This window comes from Dicentrarchus labrax, unplaced genomic scaffold (genome assembly GCF_905237075.1).
Source record: "Dicentrarchus labrax unplaced genomic scaffold, dlabrax2021, whole genome shotgun sequence".
Lineage (NCBI taxonomy): Eukaryota > Metazoa > Chordata > Actinopteri > Moronidae > Dicentrarchus > Dicentrarchus labrax.
The window spans coordinates 7430769-7449743 of record NW_026136721.1 but is presented as its reverse complement, the minus strand read 5'-3'; the positions used below and the strand labels follow the sequence as shown (position 1 = coordinate 7449743).

The following is an 18975-nucleotide window of genomic DNA, read 5'->3' as shown; positions in this document are numbered from 1 at the left end:
TTCTTATGATTCAGATTAAGTTTTTCTGGCCTCACTGCAGCATCCTCTCTCAAAGTGTAGTCATTCATTTCCCTGAAATCACAATAACAGAGAGAAGACAGTGGTAGTAGTAGAAACCAGGTCTTTTATTTGCTCAATCACCCATAGCTCAGCCCATATTAAATCTCTGCTATAAGTTAGATATTTACAACATCATTCAAGGCCCTTCACAAAATGCATCATGATCTTCTTTACAAAGAAATCTATTTACATTGTACAAAACATTGCATACACGATCATCCGTACACCAAACCCTCTTCCCCTTGCAAAAACAAACAAAAAAGCAGTCACATTGTCTTCATTTGTTGTTACCCCCACCATCAGTTATGTATTTCTCAGCGGTATCATCCCCTAATCCAACAACCCAGTGGTTTTTTGTCTCCTTTTTTTTAATTTTCAGTTTTTACATAGGCAGTTGCTAAATCACAGTCAACTGGTCAGCTACTGAATTACTCATCAAGACTGTCAGTAAGGCAGTCAGTCAGTCAGTCAGGTCATTGTTTTTAAAGATGTGCTCTCCTCCACATTTAAGCTCCTCTAAAGCATCCCAGTGCTCAAGTTGATGGAAATTAATTCAAGCAGACGGTAGTCAATAGAAGTAACTGGAAACCAATCAAAGTTAAGAAAATAAAGGTAGTTTTCTTTATGCTGTTGTGCATTTGAAAGCATTTTCTAGTAGGGCTGGTTTCAGACATGGCACATTGGGAATGAGAAACTAACGCTGGCTGTATGAAGCTTTATACAAGAGGACACAAGTGTTGCATGATTTATTTTCATTTGTTCCTTTGTATCCTGATACAGTGTGTTTAATTGAATTTAGCTTATTCTGGAACCCAATTTAGCCTGTTAGATTACTGCATTAGCTCCGAGCTAGAAGTGGCCCTCTAATTGGAAGTACTAAAAATGCCTTTCACAGCCTAAGAAAAAACACAAATACAATACGATATGTCTGTGTCCTTTTTTTAGCATACTCAGCATGTGCCTGCAGGAGCTTTACTTGCGTCTCGCTGGGAGCTGAGGACAGTCTCTCCACCTTGTGTCTGGCCCCAGACGAAGGATTACTGACATGGTGACATTTAGCTCTTTGAGACGCAAACCAAGCAGGAAAGTGCTAACAGGTAATTTTTACATGTTGATTGTTCTTCCATTGATATATATCAATGATATATCCAACAGCGCTTTCTTTAGGATATCCCATTTCAATCCACTACTCCAGCCTGAATCTTAACCCGACTCGCAGACAGAAGCGAGCATTACGCCAGCCAGTGCATGTACCAACACTTCACCTGGTCCAACACACTGATGATGATGATGATGATGATGATGATGATGATGACGCGATTGAATCCTCCACCGATAAAAAATGATTCTTTGGTGAAAGAGCTAACAGTTGATTGAGAAGGACTAATAAGAGCATGGCTGAATAGTTGGAGCTGATGTGATTAATTTCATAAATCAGTGTAGTGGTTTAGAAAAGACCTGAGAGCCCAAAAGAACAGACAGAGAGACGGCGTGTAAACACAATGAAGGACATGTTTCCAGTTCAGTGTTTGTCCAACAGCTCGTTCTGAGGACCAGTAGCTTCAGCCTCCATCTGGAGTGTCAATGTGTCTATAATACATGACCATATGGAGTGACAGAGGCTCATTTTGGCTGATACCAACAGTGTTGGGTTGAAGCTGTCAATAGTTGATACTCTTTCAACTCTGGAGGTTTACTGACACTGACCGGCTCATATCAAAGACTCTTGACAGTATCAGTTTGATATATCTGTAAACTTATAGTATGGATGTATTTCTTGGCATGTGTTAATCAGTGTGTATGTCCTCATAAAGTCACCATGTTTTCCTCCAAGCTCACAGTCTTCATACAGCCACTATGTTGTTCATTTCCCATTTCTGAGTGGTTTTACTGGTGTCACAGTCCGATATGAACACTTTGTGGAGCAGGTCGGAGCGGTCCAAGCACTTCCCTGTTAGGAGAACACAGATGGCCATTACTACTGTGGTTGTTCCAGGGATTCTGAGGAATATTTCAATTTAGCCTAACCAGTCAGCCACTGATAATCACACTACTGCTTGTGTGGTCTGTAGTTCTTACGGTTTGGTTTGTACAGTTAGAAGAGGAAATCCCTGACCTCTGATCAGAAAGAACATGCAGCAACCACTAGATGGCAGCCACTAGTAACAGAACTGTTCACCTGGAAATGAACAGGTGAACAGTTCTGTTACTAATGATGCTTGAAGCAGTTAAAACTGGTCAATGCCTCCTTGTGGTTCACTGGATGACACACACACACTGTGTGATGGACTTGAACTTAGTAGTGACTGCTTAAGAAAAGTACTATAATGAATCTAAAACAAACGAACAAATTAAATCTGTCCTATTACACAACGTGTCCATGAGCCCATTCATGGTCTCACAAATCATAGAAAAACAACCCAACCTTACACACAAAATGTAACAGCAAACTATTATACTACTATAATAACTAATATAGTATTTAAAAAAACTATATTAACAATGACATACTACAACAAATATATATTGAACTTGAGAAAACAACAACAGTAAACACAACTAAATGTCCTCAAATATATATTGGACGTTTCTGTGCTCCAACTGGCTGACACTGGCTCTAGTTTAACTACAGCCTGTGCTGCAATCTAGTGGCTGCTGCATGTTCTGTCTGATCAGAGGTCAGGGTTTTTCTCTTCTAACTGTACAAACCAAACTGTAAGTACTACAGACCACACAAGCAGTAGTGTGACTTTATCAGTGGCTGACTGGTTAGGCTAACTGTAGAAACTTCATAGAAATGAAGGCTTCCTAATCTTCCTTTTACTGGTAAAATGATGTCTGTCAGTGATGGCGAGGGATCACTGTGTGAAACTATACGAAAACTGTTGTTAGTCTTAAAGTAGTGCAGATATTTACCTGTTGGCACATGAGTGAACCGATGGAGATCCTGGATAGACAGACAGAAAGAGAGAGAAAGAGAGAGAAGCAGGGAGACTAGATGAATTCTTCATTCCAATATTTTCCACACACTGGTGAGCAGAGCAAGTGTGTGCATCTCACCTTGAAGTACTTCCACTCAGTGTGCTGGTTTTGATCACAGTGTGTGATGATGACAGCTGAATTATCACCTCCTCTGGTCAAGCACTGGTCATACTGCATCAACTGGTTGGCTTCATTTATACGGAACAACTACAGACACACAAACATTTTAATGTGAGTGATGTGACCATTGGTTAGTTAAATGGTTAAGTGTAGATGTCCTGATGCCATTAAAACCCTCATCTGGCAAAACTTGACCCCGGCAACCTGGACAACTCTGCATTCTTTCCATTCTGTGACCTTATCAGTGGTTTGTTCCATTGAGGGAAACAGAGTTATCAAAAAATAGAAAGGCTGTAACACAGCAATGCACTCCAGTAGTTGCACATCTGGAAAAAATAACCTGTCTGAACAACAGCTACAACTCCTGTACAAGAATTCGTTCTGAGTGAAGGAAAACTGCTAAATTCTGATTGAACATGGCAGATTAAGAAACGGGCTATTCACTGACCGTCATGGCTACATATTGCTCTCCTATTTAAAGACTGAAACAGATCCAGACCATCTCTATCTGGACTGCACAGAGCTACAGTAGACAGCGCAACACACCTCGAGAGACGTTGAGTGTTTCATTACCTGGTTGCCCCCCATCCTGTGGCAAGGTCCTATTTCCACATTGCCTCCATTAGTGTGTCCCATACTGTCAATACAGTAACTTGTCTCAAAGCCCCGAACCTACACACACAGGATACACACACACACACACAATCTTATGACACAGAATATTACACAAAATGGATTTTACAACCATGCAAGAAACAGTAACTGAACTAATTAACTGTGTGTGTGTGTGTGTGTGTGTGTGTGTGTGTGCCTACCTCCCCCCATTCTACGTTTTTAGGAGGCAGAGGGTAGTGCAGTGGAATGTCGTACGCTATCTCCTCCATGAACCACTTGAAGCTCTTGCATCGATGTTCCTCCCTGACAAAAAGTTCAGACAACAAAGAGCCAACAATTCATTTACAACCTGTGTACTGTTTAACTGTCAGCTAATGATATATTCATTCAGACCTAGTAATGGAATAATATTATTGCATATCGCAATAAAAAACACTCAAGTATATTGTGGTGAATTTGCTTTCTGTCTAGCTTGCTAGCGTACAGTCTTGATTTCCTGATTTATTTTTGGGATGAAGGTTTGGCTTACCCAATGTATCCCCCACAAAACAAAGTTAAACCAGCTGTGTAGAAATACTAGGGATCCAAACTAAAGAACGACAGGGAGATGAGGTGCCTATCTGAGGTGTCCTGTCTGTGATGCAATAAATAGAAATGTTTCTTAAATGTAAGGTAAAGGGATTCCAGTACGTTTTTGATGAATATTGCAATAATATTGTGAAATGCAATTATTTTGGCCAAGATAATTGTGACATGAAATTTTCATATCGTCCTAGGTCTATTTGGAACCAGTTTGCATGAAAATTCAATTCTTTCTTCAGTGTGTCAGAGTGTAATGTCTTTTGCACGTGCAAATTCATTATTTGGAATTGAGACATGCAACAAGTGATCAAGACCAAAAGGCATGCATTCGTTGGTAGATGTCCCACCACGATGGAAAAATCTCTAAATTAAATGCAGCAAGCGCACCACAGTTTATGTGACAAGAATTAACCAATCAGCTTCAAAGGACTCTTTTTCCATACAAAGAGCGTTTTTAAGACCTTATTAATGCCATTTAAGACACGTTTAATGTCCATTCTGGCAAAAAAGTACAGCGGAAAATCTGTATTGATTCCATGTCGGTTTTGTTTTGTAATTACAGCAATTACAAATTTTTCCCAATAACAAATTTCAAAGTGAGACTGAAAAATGCATTCGACATCCAGTCAATTTGTAAGACCTGTCAAAGTCATTTTAAGGCCTAAGATTCAGATTATTGGATTTTAAGGCCCTGTGAACATCCTGTTGTGTACAGTGCACACACAGTACTTGTAGTGCAGTGATAAAACATTTCCTGATATGACAGCTTAAAAATCGCACTGTGGACAAGGGCCTTAAAATGGTTGTAAAACGGTAACTGTGGAAAAGTGTGATTAAGTAAGACAAAAGAATACAAGTCGAAATATCTATTAGTCATAAATCAAAAGCAAGAATATACTGTTGTCTGTGTGTTATACCTGAAGCGTTTAAGCTCGCTGATGTCTCCGTAGGCTAAAGTGAGAGTTTCAGGACGACTGGCATAGAAGTAGTCCTTATATTCATCCCACCATACCTCCACCACACGAACATAGTTCTGTACACACATAAAAGTATTATGCGCCATATGACATGACAAGTTTTGCATTCAGAGCTATAACATTACGAGTTTATGTGCTCTAATAACTGATTACATTTAGCAGATTTTGTTACACTTCATAATAATAATTTAAAAAATGTTGTGTACAACAGATAAGACTGCTGCTACAGTGGCTCTGAAACTGCACACCTGGGTCCAGATGAAATGATGCATACACCATTTCCTACACACAAACTGGTATTTATAAAAGAAGAATGTGGGTATGTCTGTCTTTGCGTGTACTGTGTGAATTTTAGCTGTGACTGGCTCCTTGTGTTTCAAAGCGTGAGTTGTTGTACCTTCAGAGTGGGTGATGATCCAACATGTGCAGGCGGAGGGTTGCCTTGCCATCCCTGAAGTCTGTAGATATGACCGACACGAGAACATGGTACAAAGAGCAGCTGGCCACCACACTGCCAGATCTACATAAACACAGAGAAATGTGAAAAATCCAAACTGAATATAACTCTTAACCTTTATAAATGATGTGTGTGAGGTCATGTAGCCTCACTGTGTATAATTGGGGCTACTTAATGTCTACCTTGTATGATATTTCAAAATTCTCTCCTCCCCATATCTGCAGTCCTGGGTCATACAGACCCAGCTCAAAGAAGAAGTCTCTCTCTATAGCAAAGAGACCACCCGCCATGGCCGGAGACCTACAGGTATAAAGACAGACACACACATCCAGAAACAGATATACAGGCACTTACTCAAACAGGTGCATCACTGTGAAGTTCAAGATTATTTTTCACATTAAAGATTTTCCAAGTATCTGTTATACGAATGAAATGAAAATGAAAGAAATGAAAACTGTTCATTTGTGTCCAAACATTGCCATCTACATCGCCTTTACTTAAAGCAGTCAGTTACTGTATTAATAACAGTGAGAACACAGAGCACATAAGACCAGTCAGACAAATAAAGTCTCAGCAAAATATGAAAATTAGTGAAAGCAAAGCTGTAAAAAAAAGAATGACAGCAAGACACGATAAATGAAAAAGAGATTGGGGAAGGTGGGAGGTGATGGTGCCCCATTCCGAACCCAATTCACACCAGAAGCTCCCCTGTAGACCCGACAAAATGTCCCAACACAAACTAATCTCTCCCGATTGGCTTTTCGGTTAGGACCTAGGCATGTCTCACTGAAGACAGTGCTGTTACCCTGTCATAGCCCACGTCCCTTTAGTTCAAGTAAGCTGAAAAGAAAAGGTAGGCTCACAGAAAAACAGGAAATTGCTTTCTAAACTGGCCTTGATTACGCCAAATATATCAGAACGTCAGACTAAGAGTAGAAGTCGTATAAGAGGAAATCCCACTAAATTACACAAACAGGACCCACACCACATTGTGGTGAAACACCAATTAATTCCCAATAGTAGAAACAATAAAGCACAGAGGCAGTCAGTGGACAGGACAGTAGTAAGCTACTCCCCATCAGAGGCGGGGATAGTTTTCATTTAGTTGGTTAGTTGTGATGTGCAAGGGTTAGACTCAATTTGATATGTTTAAAGGTTACATACTGTATATGAGATTTTAACTCTAACTTTAAACAGTAAACAACAATTAGCTATTTAAAGATATAATGGAGTCATGGTGTCCTGAACAGAGTATGACGTTACACTCCGTCTGCCTGTGTTGCAATCGCAGCCTCTCTGTGTCTGTTTCTGGTTAAACAAAAAGGTCTATCTCTGCAGGGATCCTTTCCATAATGTTGTCAGCCATTGAGAATAACAAACTAAGCCTTTCAGTGGCAAAAACAACTTTTAGTGGACGTACTTTCATGGGCGCCTTTGTCCCCAAGGATCAGATAACATTACATGGCAACTATAGACTGGTTTGGTGGGTTTTATTTTGTTCATGTCCCATTTGTTTTGGTCTGAGATGCTGTTGCTCTAGTGCGACATCTAGTGGTAGTGAACTTTGCATACATAACCTTTAAAATTTTCCAAATGTAAATATCTCAAGAGATTAAGTAAAGTTAAAGATCATCAGCTGTTAGTACTTAGACACACTGGTCTTAATATAATTATGTTTTTCGAGGTAGTTCTGCTGGGTCCCTGTCCACTTGGTTTAAGATTAGCATTTTTTTTAGTTGAAGAATAAATGTCAGACATGTAAGCATTTGTCCAGGTTAGTTTGTCTTCTGTTTCCAGATTAGTCAGGAGGCAGTAGTTTTCTGTACCTATATGGCTCAGTCCGAGTTTTTCTGAGTTTTTTTTCTCTGTCTCCCAGAGGGACTCTCTTCCAGAGCATGCTCCAATCCCAGGCTCCTCTAGCGAAGCCGTCCTCATCTCCTCCACCCTGGGGTTCGATGGTGAACTTCTGGCCGTGGATGGAGTCGATCAGAGGCACCGTGCACACCGTTCTGACAGGGTGGGGGTGGGGCCATGCATACACAATACATGGGGGGGAAGAGGTGTAGGGGTGGTGTACATGCAGGGAAAAAAAACAAAAAACAAAAAAACAAAAAAAAACAGGCAAATACGGACAGCAATGCCAGTGAAAACACAAAGACGTGGGGTGGGGTTTCGGAGACCAAGACAGTGCAAGACACAGTGGAGGATAGGACAGGTGGGATGAAGGGATGGGAGATGGAGACACAAACAGAACAGGGATGAGTGTTAGCATGCTGGCTGCCGTGTGTGTACCGGTAAGGCTGGGTGGTATGTTTTCTCTTGGCCTTCTCTCTCTGGCTAAGTGGTACTCTCTTCCAGAGCAGGCTCCAATCCCATGCTCCTCTAGCCAGGCCGTCCTCATCTCCACCCTGCTGGGGCTCCATACTGTACTCATTACCGTCTATATAGTCTATCAGTGGTACTGTACATACTGTCCTACACACACACACACACACACACACACACACAAAGACACACACACACAAACCTTTGTCTGTATTGGGCTGTGATGATTAGTTGAACACTACATACAAGTGAATTTCCTTCAATGCCCTGTTGAAAATGTTGCAGAGGGGAATTTTACAGCTGATCTATGGAGCTCAGACATATGCGTCTTGTGCCATTTCTACAGTGCTGCGGCCTACACAGTTCAGTGGCTTACACTTGGGGGGAACCCATTGTAGAAGCTATGCAGGAGATGTTAAATGCTCACAGGATTATTCCTGATTATAACTGCTTATACAGTTCATAGATAGACATAGGCTGGTCTATGTTGTAAAGACAACCACATTTTGAAGATGTTCAAAAGAGTTTTAAGTTTAAAAGTGACAAATATATATATATATATATATATATATATATATGGTCACATCTTCAGTTAGCTACCAATGTTAGCAAAACACAAGCTAACTATCGAACTAATCTAAATCAAATCATTATCTTGCTAGCTAATATACATGTCATTAGCTAGCAGCTAGCTAGTTACATCTGAAAATGAATGTCAGTAAAACGCTAGAACAAACTAGCGAGCTAATTTACATGAATCGTTAGTTACCTAATGTTTTGCTAACATTAGCTTACTTAAGAGATGACTATATATGTTTTAATTATCTTCAAATTGTGTTGCATAACATATACAAGTACATAAGTACAGGAAATGAGAAAGTTGACAGAAGTTCTGACTGAGACTTGCTCAACTGTTATTGGAGCACAGAGCAAAAAAGGGGTGGGACTTCGGAAGGGTCAGTTGGTATCAGCAGTTACACTACTCAATGCTGTGGTAGTGATAGATATTAAAAGGTAGAACCATCTCTAGTGTGTGTCCTTATGGAGCAATGCTTATTTGCACCTGTGGCCAGACCCTTCTTGTGCACATATATACTACATGCATGGTGCAGAATACTGCATTCAGTCAAACCTGCCAGTCTGCTAAAATACTGTTACTGAACATGTATGCCCAAAATCACTGTAGACTCACTGTAGATGTTTCAGGTTTCAGAGCTGCGAGCAAAAGCAGAATTAATGCAGTGATAAGAATGAATACAAACTTTCTCTGAGTGAAACATCTGGAGCAACTGATGGAGATGTAGACATCTGTGTAATACAAGTGACCCACAAATCTCTATCACTGGATCAAGACGGAAAAGAAAAGCTACATTTAACATAGCGATTATCATGTCTTTGAATGAGCTGCACAGTGAGCCTTTAGTTTAGATCACAGACCTGAATATCTAAGTACTTACTACTATTTGACACACTAACCCTGATGATAAGTGTAAAAAGTGCCATGTGCATGCCTGCATGAATCCACGCCTGCATGAATCCACAATAGGTTACTTATAAACAAAACATAAACAAAATTTGTAGCACAAAACATCTAAGCTGCCACTGAATAATTTTGCCTGTATTTGTACCATATACCATCCAACACAAGAAGTATCAAATGTATAAAAAGAGGGATATGCTGAAAAGAAAGTTCATTTAATAAACAGTAATGTAATAAATTGAGTAATAAAACAGTCTGTAAATGATCTCTGTTAGATGACGGCCAGCCTTCATAAACTCAAATGTCATTGACAGCTATTATTACATGTATGTGGCTGAATGTGTGTGTGTGTGTGTGCTTGTTACCTGTCTTCTGAAATAGGAGCAACCAGAGGAGCATACCAGTTGATTCCAACCTCACAATGAGCATCCAAGTAGATCAGCACCTTAAAAACAAACACACACAAAAACCTTGTGCTATTTATCTATCTAGATTGTTTTGGTTTCAGTTGGTGAATTTCGGAGATGTCTGTCTTCTCTCCAATATAATGAAACCTTTTGACTCAACAGCAACGTATTTTTCCAGAAATCATAACAAAGTTAGAAACTACTCAAAACCTTCGAAGGTAAAGCCACTGATATTCACACACTAGTAGCAGGGAGCTGTAGTAGGAGCAGTTGCATTAGTAGGAGCAGCCATAGTGAAGCAGTCGCAATAAGATCATATGATACCTGTCCTTTAGTAGCCTTCTGGGCTCCAATACTCCTGGCCTGGATCAATCCTTCTCTCTTCTCATTTCTGAAGAGTTTTACAAGACCGTTCCATTGCTTTATGTATTCCTCCAAACGCTCCTTCAGATGGACTACACACACACAAACACAAACGCGCATGCGTGCACACACACACACACACACACACACACACACACACACACACACACACACACACACACACACACACACACACACACACACAGAATAGGTCATCCTCATTGTGATGGAGCTGCTTGTCAGTACTACATGTTACACCATTACATTTCACTTTGTAAACCGCCACCAGAGGAGCTTGTTTGCAATATTTGAATTTAATAAAGCAATTCCAGCTGTAATGTTTACAAAAGGTTGCATTAGCTCTCCATCTCCATCTTAACCACACTATCTGAGAGACAGAGTGTTACACTACATCTCATATATCCATGACAGTTCAGTCTCCTTCAATTATACAGCAGCATGCTCTACTATAGTACTCTACTATACCCTGCTTTAACTGAAAAAAAAGGTCAACATCTTATCAGTGTGAGAAACTGGAGGTATAAGAAGACAGTGAATTTCATACTCCAGACATAAATGGGAGCACCGGACAGATTTGGACTACAAAAATAACATAGCTAACAATCAAGTGTGAATTTAACTTGATATTTCATGTATGAAAAGCAGAAGAAGATCATATTCATACCTTTCCTCTTAGTGCACAGGATCAAACACATGATTTTGCACTGTGCAAACAAGCAGAACAGCTTGTGCTGATTAACATCACAATCAGTTAATAATAACCTTGCTACAAAATGCGACTTCACCATGGTGACAAAGGTGAGTAGTCAGCTATTCAGACAAACATCGGTCCTTAGGGAGCCCTCTGAAATCTGAATTGTTGAAGAGATAATCACAATGCATCTTGATGACATTCTTTACAACCCTGTAATGTAAAGCAAACACACCTTTGTTGCTGTAGTCGTCTATCATGACTATCTCAGCCAGGTATCTTCTGGGAGTCCTCTTGATGACACTGTGGATGGTTCTCATCAGTGTAGACCAACCTTCATTGTGGAAGACAATCACCACACTGGAGGTCAGCAGTCTGTCGTCATAATGCCAATACTTACACCTGGAGAGGTGGGACAGAGTGCCAAGAGCAGGTCAGTTACATTCAGAAATGGTACAGGTACTTTCCTGTACTTGCTATGTGCTAGGCTAATCTATGTGTTGAAAACAACCAAATTTTGAAGTCAAGTTAGCCAATTTTAGCAAAATGTTAACTAACTAATCTACATCAATTGTTAGCTAGATAGGTGGCTAGTTAGCTAGCGTTTTGCAACAGAGCAACAAAGTAATTCACATTAATCGTTGGCAAGCTAGTTATGTCTGATAGCTAATGTTAGCATAACACTAGCTAACAGCAGAGGTGCCAATGAAGACAGCTCCCACAGAAATGTACAAGGTGCCCCAGTAAAGAAGTTGAACCTGGTTCAAATTATGCCAGATGACGTGGCGCATTGGTGGGCAAATACATGCAAGCACACATTCCTGGTAAATTACTGTGTAGCATGAGTATCGTATATCTACTATTCATCAATAAACCAGTTGTAAAATCCTGCCAAACACATTACAGTAAGTGGGGCTGTGACAGAATACTGATACACAGGGGATTTACTGCCTGCCCTTATAAAACACAGCTGTCAGTACATTTATTTCAACACACTGTTGATGATATTATGAAACATAATGACAGCAAAATCCACATAAACAATTTTGTTAAGGCGCCACAAATATGGACCCACCCTTAAATACACATCTCCTCCTCTACAGGGATAATGAATAGGTATCTGACTTGTCCTGTAGATTATACTAGTTTCTAGTTTCATTCACTTGTGGATTCTTAGCATTTTATTGTCTGAAATACAACGTATACACTGCTGTTTGTCTGTAGAGGGTGTAGAGTATGTTTCTCCTCATATCTAAAGTAATACAAATCCAATCCAATTGTCCTTTTTAGCTGGATGTTAATGTATTTTCTGTGTTTCATGCTGGATGTTACCTTTGAGGCAATAGTTAAATATATTGCTGGAAAAACAGTGGAATCATTTGAGCTGACAGATTACATGACAGCTTATAAAAAGTAGTTGTGAACTGATACCACATATGGTGCATCCAAAATGTGGCAACATAAGAACTGACTCAACAGACCTGTGTAACCTGCATCTGTTAGACCGGTTAAAGGCAGCTTGTTCAATGGGGTGTGTGTATTTGCTGAAAAGACAAGTTAATCATCAGGTGTTTGGGCTGGTTGGTGACGGATATATTAGACAAACAATCAGGCGGGCGTGTGTATGTATCTGCAGACATATTACTTTAATTGGAAAAGCATGAATGAATTCTTCCTCTGGTCTTTGACTGAAACGGTCGTCTCTAGTATAACTTATTTAAACTCAGTGTCATATCCAGGCTGGCCTTTGATGTGGTCTTTTACTTAAGCTAAACAAGCAGAGGTGATATTTATTCTTGTATTATGTTTGCTTTTATTTGATTGGCCTTGTATTATTTGATGTAGGATTTGGGAAGGGTGACATAAATCAAGGGTTGGTATCAGTTTAAACAAACAGTTCGATAAGTAAAAAATGTGTCAAATTTGCAGTCAGTGTGAACTCACTCTTCATGACGAATATCACTGATGGTTCTGTCCAGTGAGAGCATGTCACTGGCCACCATGTTGAAGCCAAACTCTTTGATGGAAGCCTGGACAGCATCTTTGTACTCTGGACCCAGGACAAAAGGCTTTGCTCCCTCCCCAGGACCACCGGGGACCCCTGGAGGCTCAGGTTCCTTAGGCTCAAAGTTCCCCAGAATACCTTTCTTCAGGATGGGACTGGTGTAGGCGTGAGTGTCGGGTCTGAATGTCACATACTGCTGCTGGATCACCTTGTTCTGGTTGGGCTGCTGGTCAGGGTCCTGGGGACGGTTGGCCTCTCCTAGAGACGATAAGTAGATTCCAAAAGATGACTCAAAAACTGTTTATAACATGTTTTGCTGAGGTGAATGCTACAGAGCGATAGTCGTTTAGACCACACTTGGACTAAAATGATTCCTCAACTGACTCGATTACTTAAAATCTATATGAATTAAACTTAATTTAAAGCATATTAACTATATAGAGATATACAGTGCAGTGTGTTTTGCAGGGACGACAATTACTGTTGCACAACACGCTTTAGAAAGAGAAAATATCGAGGGGTGAAGAGAAGAGACAGGCCAGAGAGAACAACAAAGTGTCCAAAGCTTGGGATTGTTTCCAGCTCAAACAAAACAAAATCCGTACTAGCCTACCACAATAGTAAAACATGTGTGAAAAGCTAGCTAGCTTGCAGCTATCATGGAAAGAAATCTCAAGAGAAAATCCACCAATCAATCATTTTTAACCTGATTCGTAGCTGCTTAGTAGCTAACTCAGCTGTTCGCAGTCTGACAACTCTGCTGTGAGAGTACAAGACAACGTTTTTGTATCATTACAGAAATGGGGACTTTTTATTTCTTTTCTGTGGCAGGAAACACAGCATACTGCAACCTGAGCTTATCCACACACTGTATGGCTGACTAAGGTAACGAAACTACCCCTCACACACCGGGAAAGACTTTCACAGCAAATCCGCTGCACTCCACATTTCTTAAACGGGAAGGCTTGGCTAGTAACACACAGGTGCAGTTAGGCTGCGGGTGTACCAACAGCGGTGGACAAAGGACCAGATCCTTTACTTCGATGGAATAATCGACAGAATAAGCTAGTTGATAAAAAGAATCAACTAGATAATTGGGACATGTTTTTAGTACATAGCAAAGGATGTTATCAGGCCCAGCAGCTTTACTCATATTCCCTCTTAGCAGGATTCTTCTCACATCCACTGTGGATACTGGCAGTGGCTGGTGCTCTGCAGGCAGAGTAGACTCTACAGTGGACTCTTTGTTGAGGAGATCAAAGCGAGCATAAAATGTGTTTGGCTCATCTTTTACGTGGTCTCACACATGATTGGGGAGGCCTAGCTCTGGGTTGCCTGCCACATATATTTAGTTAACACCACCCAAGAGGTGTTGAAGTCTTTCTCCAGTCTCTACTGGTGTCTCCACTTTGTGTCCTTTCAGTCTTGGTCTGGCGGAGCGCTATGCTTCCTTGTCACCTGACTAAAAGGCTGCTTTTTTGGCTCTGGATAGGGCCTCACTCCTCCATTCCTCCTGGCTTTCTGGCCTGATTTAATTTGTGATGACCACACAATCAACACATTTGCTTTTGTATGAAGTATAAAAACCTCTAAAATGGCAGGTTGCCTTTACACTTGTTCCTGCTTAAGCCACCATCATTTCAAGAGAATGTCAGAGCAGAGTTTCTTTATGGAATGCTTATTAATAGAACTGTGTCTCACCATGTTTGAGTCTGATGGAGTTGAGGTCAACCTCGACGCCCTCCACATGAGGCCATGGCACCACAGGCTTAAACTGATCTGCTATGTCTCCTTTGGGCAGCAAACTGTCATCCTGTATGGAGGGATACGACAGAGGTTATTATTATACACTGCACAGATGCACATTATTAACAATTATTTGCAAGTATGGTTGAACATGCAGGGACAAAGAAATGAAAAAAATAATAAAGTGGTATGATTTAATGTGGCTATGGGCCAACAACACAATTTGGATCAGTACCAAACAGCTATAAGTATCAGTTGGGGGCTGCTGAGTGCAAGGTACATCATTGTCAGAGGGTTCGTCAATATGAACAAACTTACAGAGCTCTTAAAGGCTCATTATCTGGTTTTATATCTTATAATCTACATGCATATTTACTTTATGGTTGAGTCTGACCCAAACTCAACCTCTATGGGCCTCCATTTCCAGCAAAAATGCCAGACACACAGCACACTACCTTCCCAAAAAACTACATTAATAAAATGCACTAATAAAATGACTCACGCCTAGTGAGCCAAAACTGGATTATGCAGCTTTGAAGACACCAGATTTTGGATGCACATGCAGGTGACACTGTTCACAATTGTTTTACATTATTCCACTGATCTACAGGTGGCAATAATAAGCCAAATTGTGCTTTCACAGGTGTCACATTTGATCCCTAGATTACTGATTAGAAAGACACAATACAAAAAAGGCACCTACTGATTGAATTTAAATTGACAAAAAAGCTCAGTCAGCCATAGAAAGCTAATGTAATAGCTATATCAGCAAAGTCTACATTCAAAAAAAATCTGAAGTTGTACAAATGTTTTTGTTGCTCCCCTGCACTTTGATGTCACCTTATGGATGAAAGAAGTATGTGGAGATGACAAGCATGTACACTTAACTGTGAGTACTGAACTCTGATGCTTTTGCTTTGGGCAATAAGTAGACACCAATTAAGTGTTGGTGTCATGATAATATGCTGTACCTTGCTGAACTTTCCCGCTGTAGTAAATTTACTGGTGTTTGTACTTCATATGGCCATTTTGTAGTGTACTATCAGAAATTCATACACACTGAAAATACCTTTATGAAACTGATACAGAAAGCTGCATTTAGTGGAGAGACAGACCTGCTGTTGCAGATCTTGGTACAGATGAGGTTGAAAAGGCAAAATGCAAGATTTTAAGTTGTTATTAACTTCACTCATAACTATACTGTGCTTATCCAAGGTTAATTATAGTTTGTAACAGATAACACATTCTCCTCCACATCAGGTTGTTCACAAGAAAGGCAGTACAGCCAGGACAGACTGCTTAACTAAAGCTGACATTATAATATTCCACTCTTAATGGCTTTTCTTTTCATTTTTGTGCTGATGTGATTGACCATCTTCAACTGATGCAATGAAATAACAGGAATAGAGCTCACAAGTTCCCAGAACTCCTTGTCAACACAAGATGTATATCCAGATGGGACTAAAAGAACCAATTAGTTCTTTTAATGCTGGGTATGAAAAAAATCAACACAGATGTGCTTAAAAAGTAATTAAAATATATTAGGTAAATGATCTTACTGTAAATTATTCATTTGAGAATGGATTACATAGAGAAAACAGGGGCAGCTTGTTGCACATATTTACTCATGTATACCCTTAAAGCTGCAGTAAGTAACTTTTATAAAAAATACTTTTTATCATCATATTTGCTGGTTCCTGTTGCTCCTCCTAATGGCATTTGTAAGAATCCACCGGGCCTGGACGAAAACAACCAATCAGAGCAGAGAAAGATAGAAAGACACTTTAGTTTGGTGGCATGAAGATAGTTGATTGTTGAGTCTCATTCCCAGGGCATCAAATACAGATTCTTTGGGACCCTGGCAATGGGACTCAACAATTAACTATCTTTCTCTGCTCTGATTAGTGGTATTCGTTCAGGCCCGTTGGATTCTTGCAAATGCCATGTCTGTCTCATGTACTACTGTCAGGATTTAGTGAAAGTTTCAGCAAATATAACAAAAACATTTAAATATAAAATATTGTAAATATTACCTACTGCAGCTTTAAATGTATCTAATAATAGTGATTAGTCAGGTTATAGATTGCACAGAGATATCAATCTACTTTACTTTTTTTCCTGCCTGTGGGATGTTTTATCAAACGCTGTTAGAAAAATATTGTTTTATGATAGCAGCATTTATAGATGAGTTATAGACTATTTAACTATGCTACTTCATATACTGGGAGCATTTACCTAGAATGTGCCTTAACCTATTCAAATATCCCACCTAGTTAGGACATATTTTCTGTAACAAAAACAAGAGGAAAACAAAGAGGCAACACAATTTGATGGTCTTATTGATCTTATAAGTAAATACAGGGATGAATCATTCAAACAACTGCCTTCATAAAGTCATCAGCATGGTCAAGTCAAACGCAGTGTCCACTTTTCTGGTCGCATACATACAAAAAACCCTGACTGAACTCCTGTCAACTGTTGATCTAACGTTACTCTACAGTTCCGCCTTAGCGACGCCTGCCACCACTGTGGTGACATATGCGGATGTGTATCCTGGATGTGTGGGATTTAGGAATGTAACGTTACTGTTGACAGTAAAATGTGAATAGAGCTACTAAAGGAAGGAAGATATAGCAGTACATCCAAATGTGTTTATTCATTAACATACCTCAGTATCAAGGGAGCTAGGGTTAGCAACGTTAGCTAGCTAGGAACCAATCTCCATGACAACCAATGTGGTAAAGCTAGCCAAACAGTTGAATGAAAGCGTGTCCTCATGCTTGTTATATTAGGACTGAGGCTTTTTCTATTAAAGACACGCACACCTGTCACTACGACCCTTCTGCCGCCATCAGTCCCCATCCACAGACTTGGCACTCATGTTGCATAGCTAAAAGTATCCCACATTTTGACGTGTTGGGTTGGAGTTATGCTAGCACTGATAACTGTTGTGCACTTCCCGGTTAGACTCGTCTGCTGTTGTCCACTCACCCGTTTTCCAAATGGGTTTTCATCGTTGGGTTTCGGGGACAGAGAAGACCAGAGCACCACCAAGCCAAGAAACGTCCCAATGACAAGCAAACTCCGCAGAATAAACCCTACTTTCAGCCGCATCTTGGTAACTGTTCGCGGGGAGCCCGTGCAGCCAACAGCTAGCTAGGCTAGGTTAGCTGCTACCGCTATAAGGAAGGGCTAACCGGCTGCTGACAGGGTAGCTAACGACTAGTTAGCTGCTGATGTTGCGAGTTTGAACTACAAGGCTGGTAACTCGACGACAGGCAGCGGTGCGACTGCGTATGTCTGCTAAAGTTATATTTTGTTTCTCCAGGCTGGTGGAAACTGCTCCTATCCGGGTTCTTATCCCTGTCTCCCGTCTCCCGTCTCCTTCTTGACAGTTTGTCTCCCTGACCTGCTACTGCTACTGCTGACACCGCTCCAGCGCAGCAGCCCCCCGCGATGTAGCTCTGCCTAGCTGGGTGCCACGCGTCGGTAGCCCAATTAGATAGCTTAGACTGGCAAGCAAGAATGCTGCCTGAGATATTAATTCTTTTGTAATCTTTTCTATATATTTCTTAATATCCACATATCCCAATCATGTCCCGCAGTTCCTGACATGGAGTGGTGTGCAAAAGGGTTCCCTCAAGGACTTGAAAGCAGGTTGTACTGTTTTATTGGGTGTGGAAAGAGAAACAAGAGGTCTGTCTGGTTTTAGCTCAAGTGACGTTCAGGTTCATTATTATAAAGGATGTGGCTCATTGTTGTAACGCCCACATAGTAATAGGTATGCAGAGAAACTCTAAAGTGACTCCCAGGTAACAGCAAGCAGGGAATGACAATTGGGTTATACTCACAACTGAATCAAAAAATAAAGGAGATAACTAACTGTGTATAGTGTAGAGGACGGGATGATGTTAGCATTAGAACAACAATAGATGATTGTGTATGTAAATTCCGTTGACAGTTTCAACACAATCTAAAGACATCACATCCTCAGGTATCATTTAACATGTCGCCATTCCTTAGACAATGGCTTCAGGAAATGAGTTAAACCTACTTGCCAGTCCCTACGACTTGGACTCTTCCTAGACTACGAGCTAAATGTTTGTTTGAGTATACAGCCACCTGAAGGATTATCCACACAATG

The 18975-nt window shown here is 40.4% G+C and overlaps 1 protein-coding gene across 2 annotated transcripts; it reads right to left on the bottom strand.

Moving 5' to 3' along the window:
* Positions 1–104: 104 nt before the first annotated feature.
* On the bottom strand, positions 105–18890 carry galnt7 (UDP-N-acetyl-alpha-D-galactosamine: polypeptide N-acetylgalactosaminyltransferase 7). 2 transcript variants are annotated; one of them, XM_051386121.1, is made up of 15 exons: positions 17823–18890; positions 14787–14898; positions 13025–13343; positions 11316–11482; positions 10330–10460; positions 9964–10043; positions 8086–8268; positions 5976–6093; positions 5734–5856; positions 5277–5392; positions 3978–4080; positions 3736–3834; positions 3121–3249; positions 2977–3007; positions 105–2011 (listed from the first exon to the last, which is right to left on the bottom strand). In XM_051386121.1, exons 1-15 carry the CDS (start codon positions 17943–17945, stop codon positions 1905–1907), a joined length of 1941 nt encoding a protein of 646 aa, XP_051242081.1. In that variant the 5' UTR covers positions 17946–18890; the 3' UTR covers positions 105–1904. The 2 variants fall into 2 exon arrangements, with proteins under 2 accessions (XP_051242081.1, XP_051242080.1); XM_051386120.1 differs by lacking the exon at positions 8086–8268 and adding an exon at positions 7620–7802.
* Between the last annotated feature and the right edge of the window lie 85 nt (positions 18891–18975).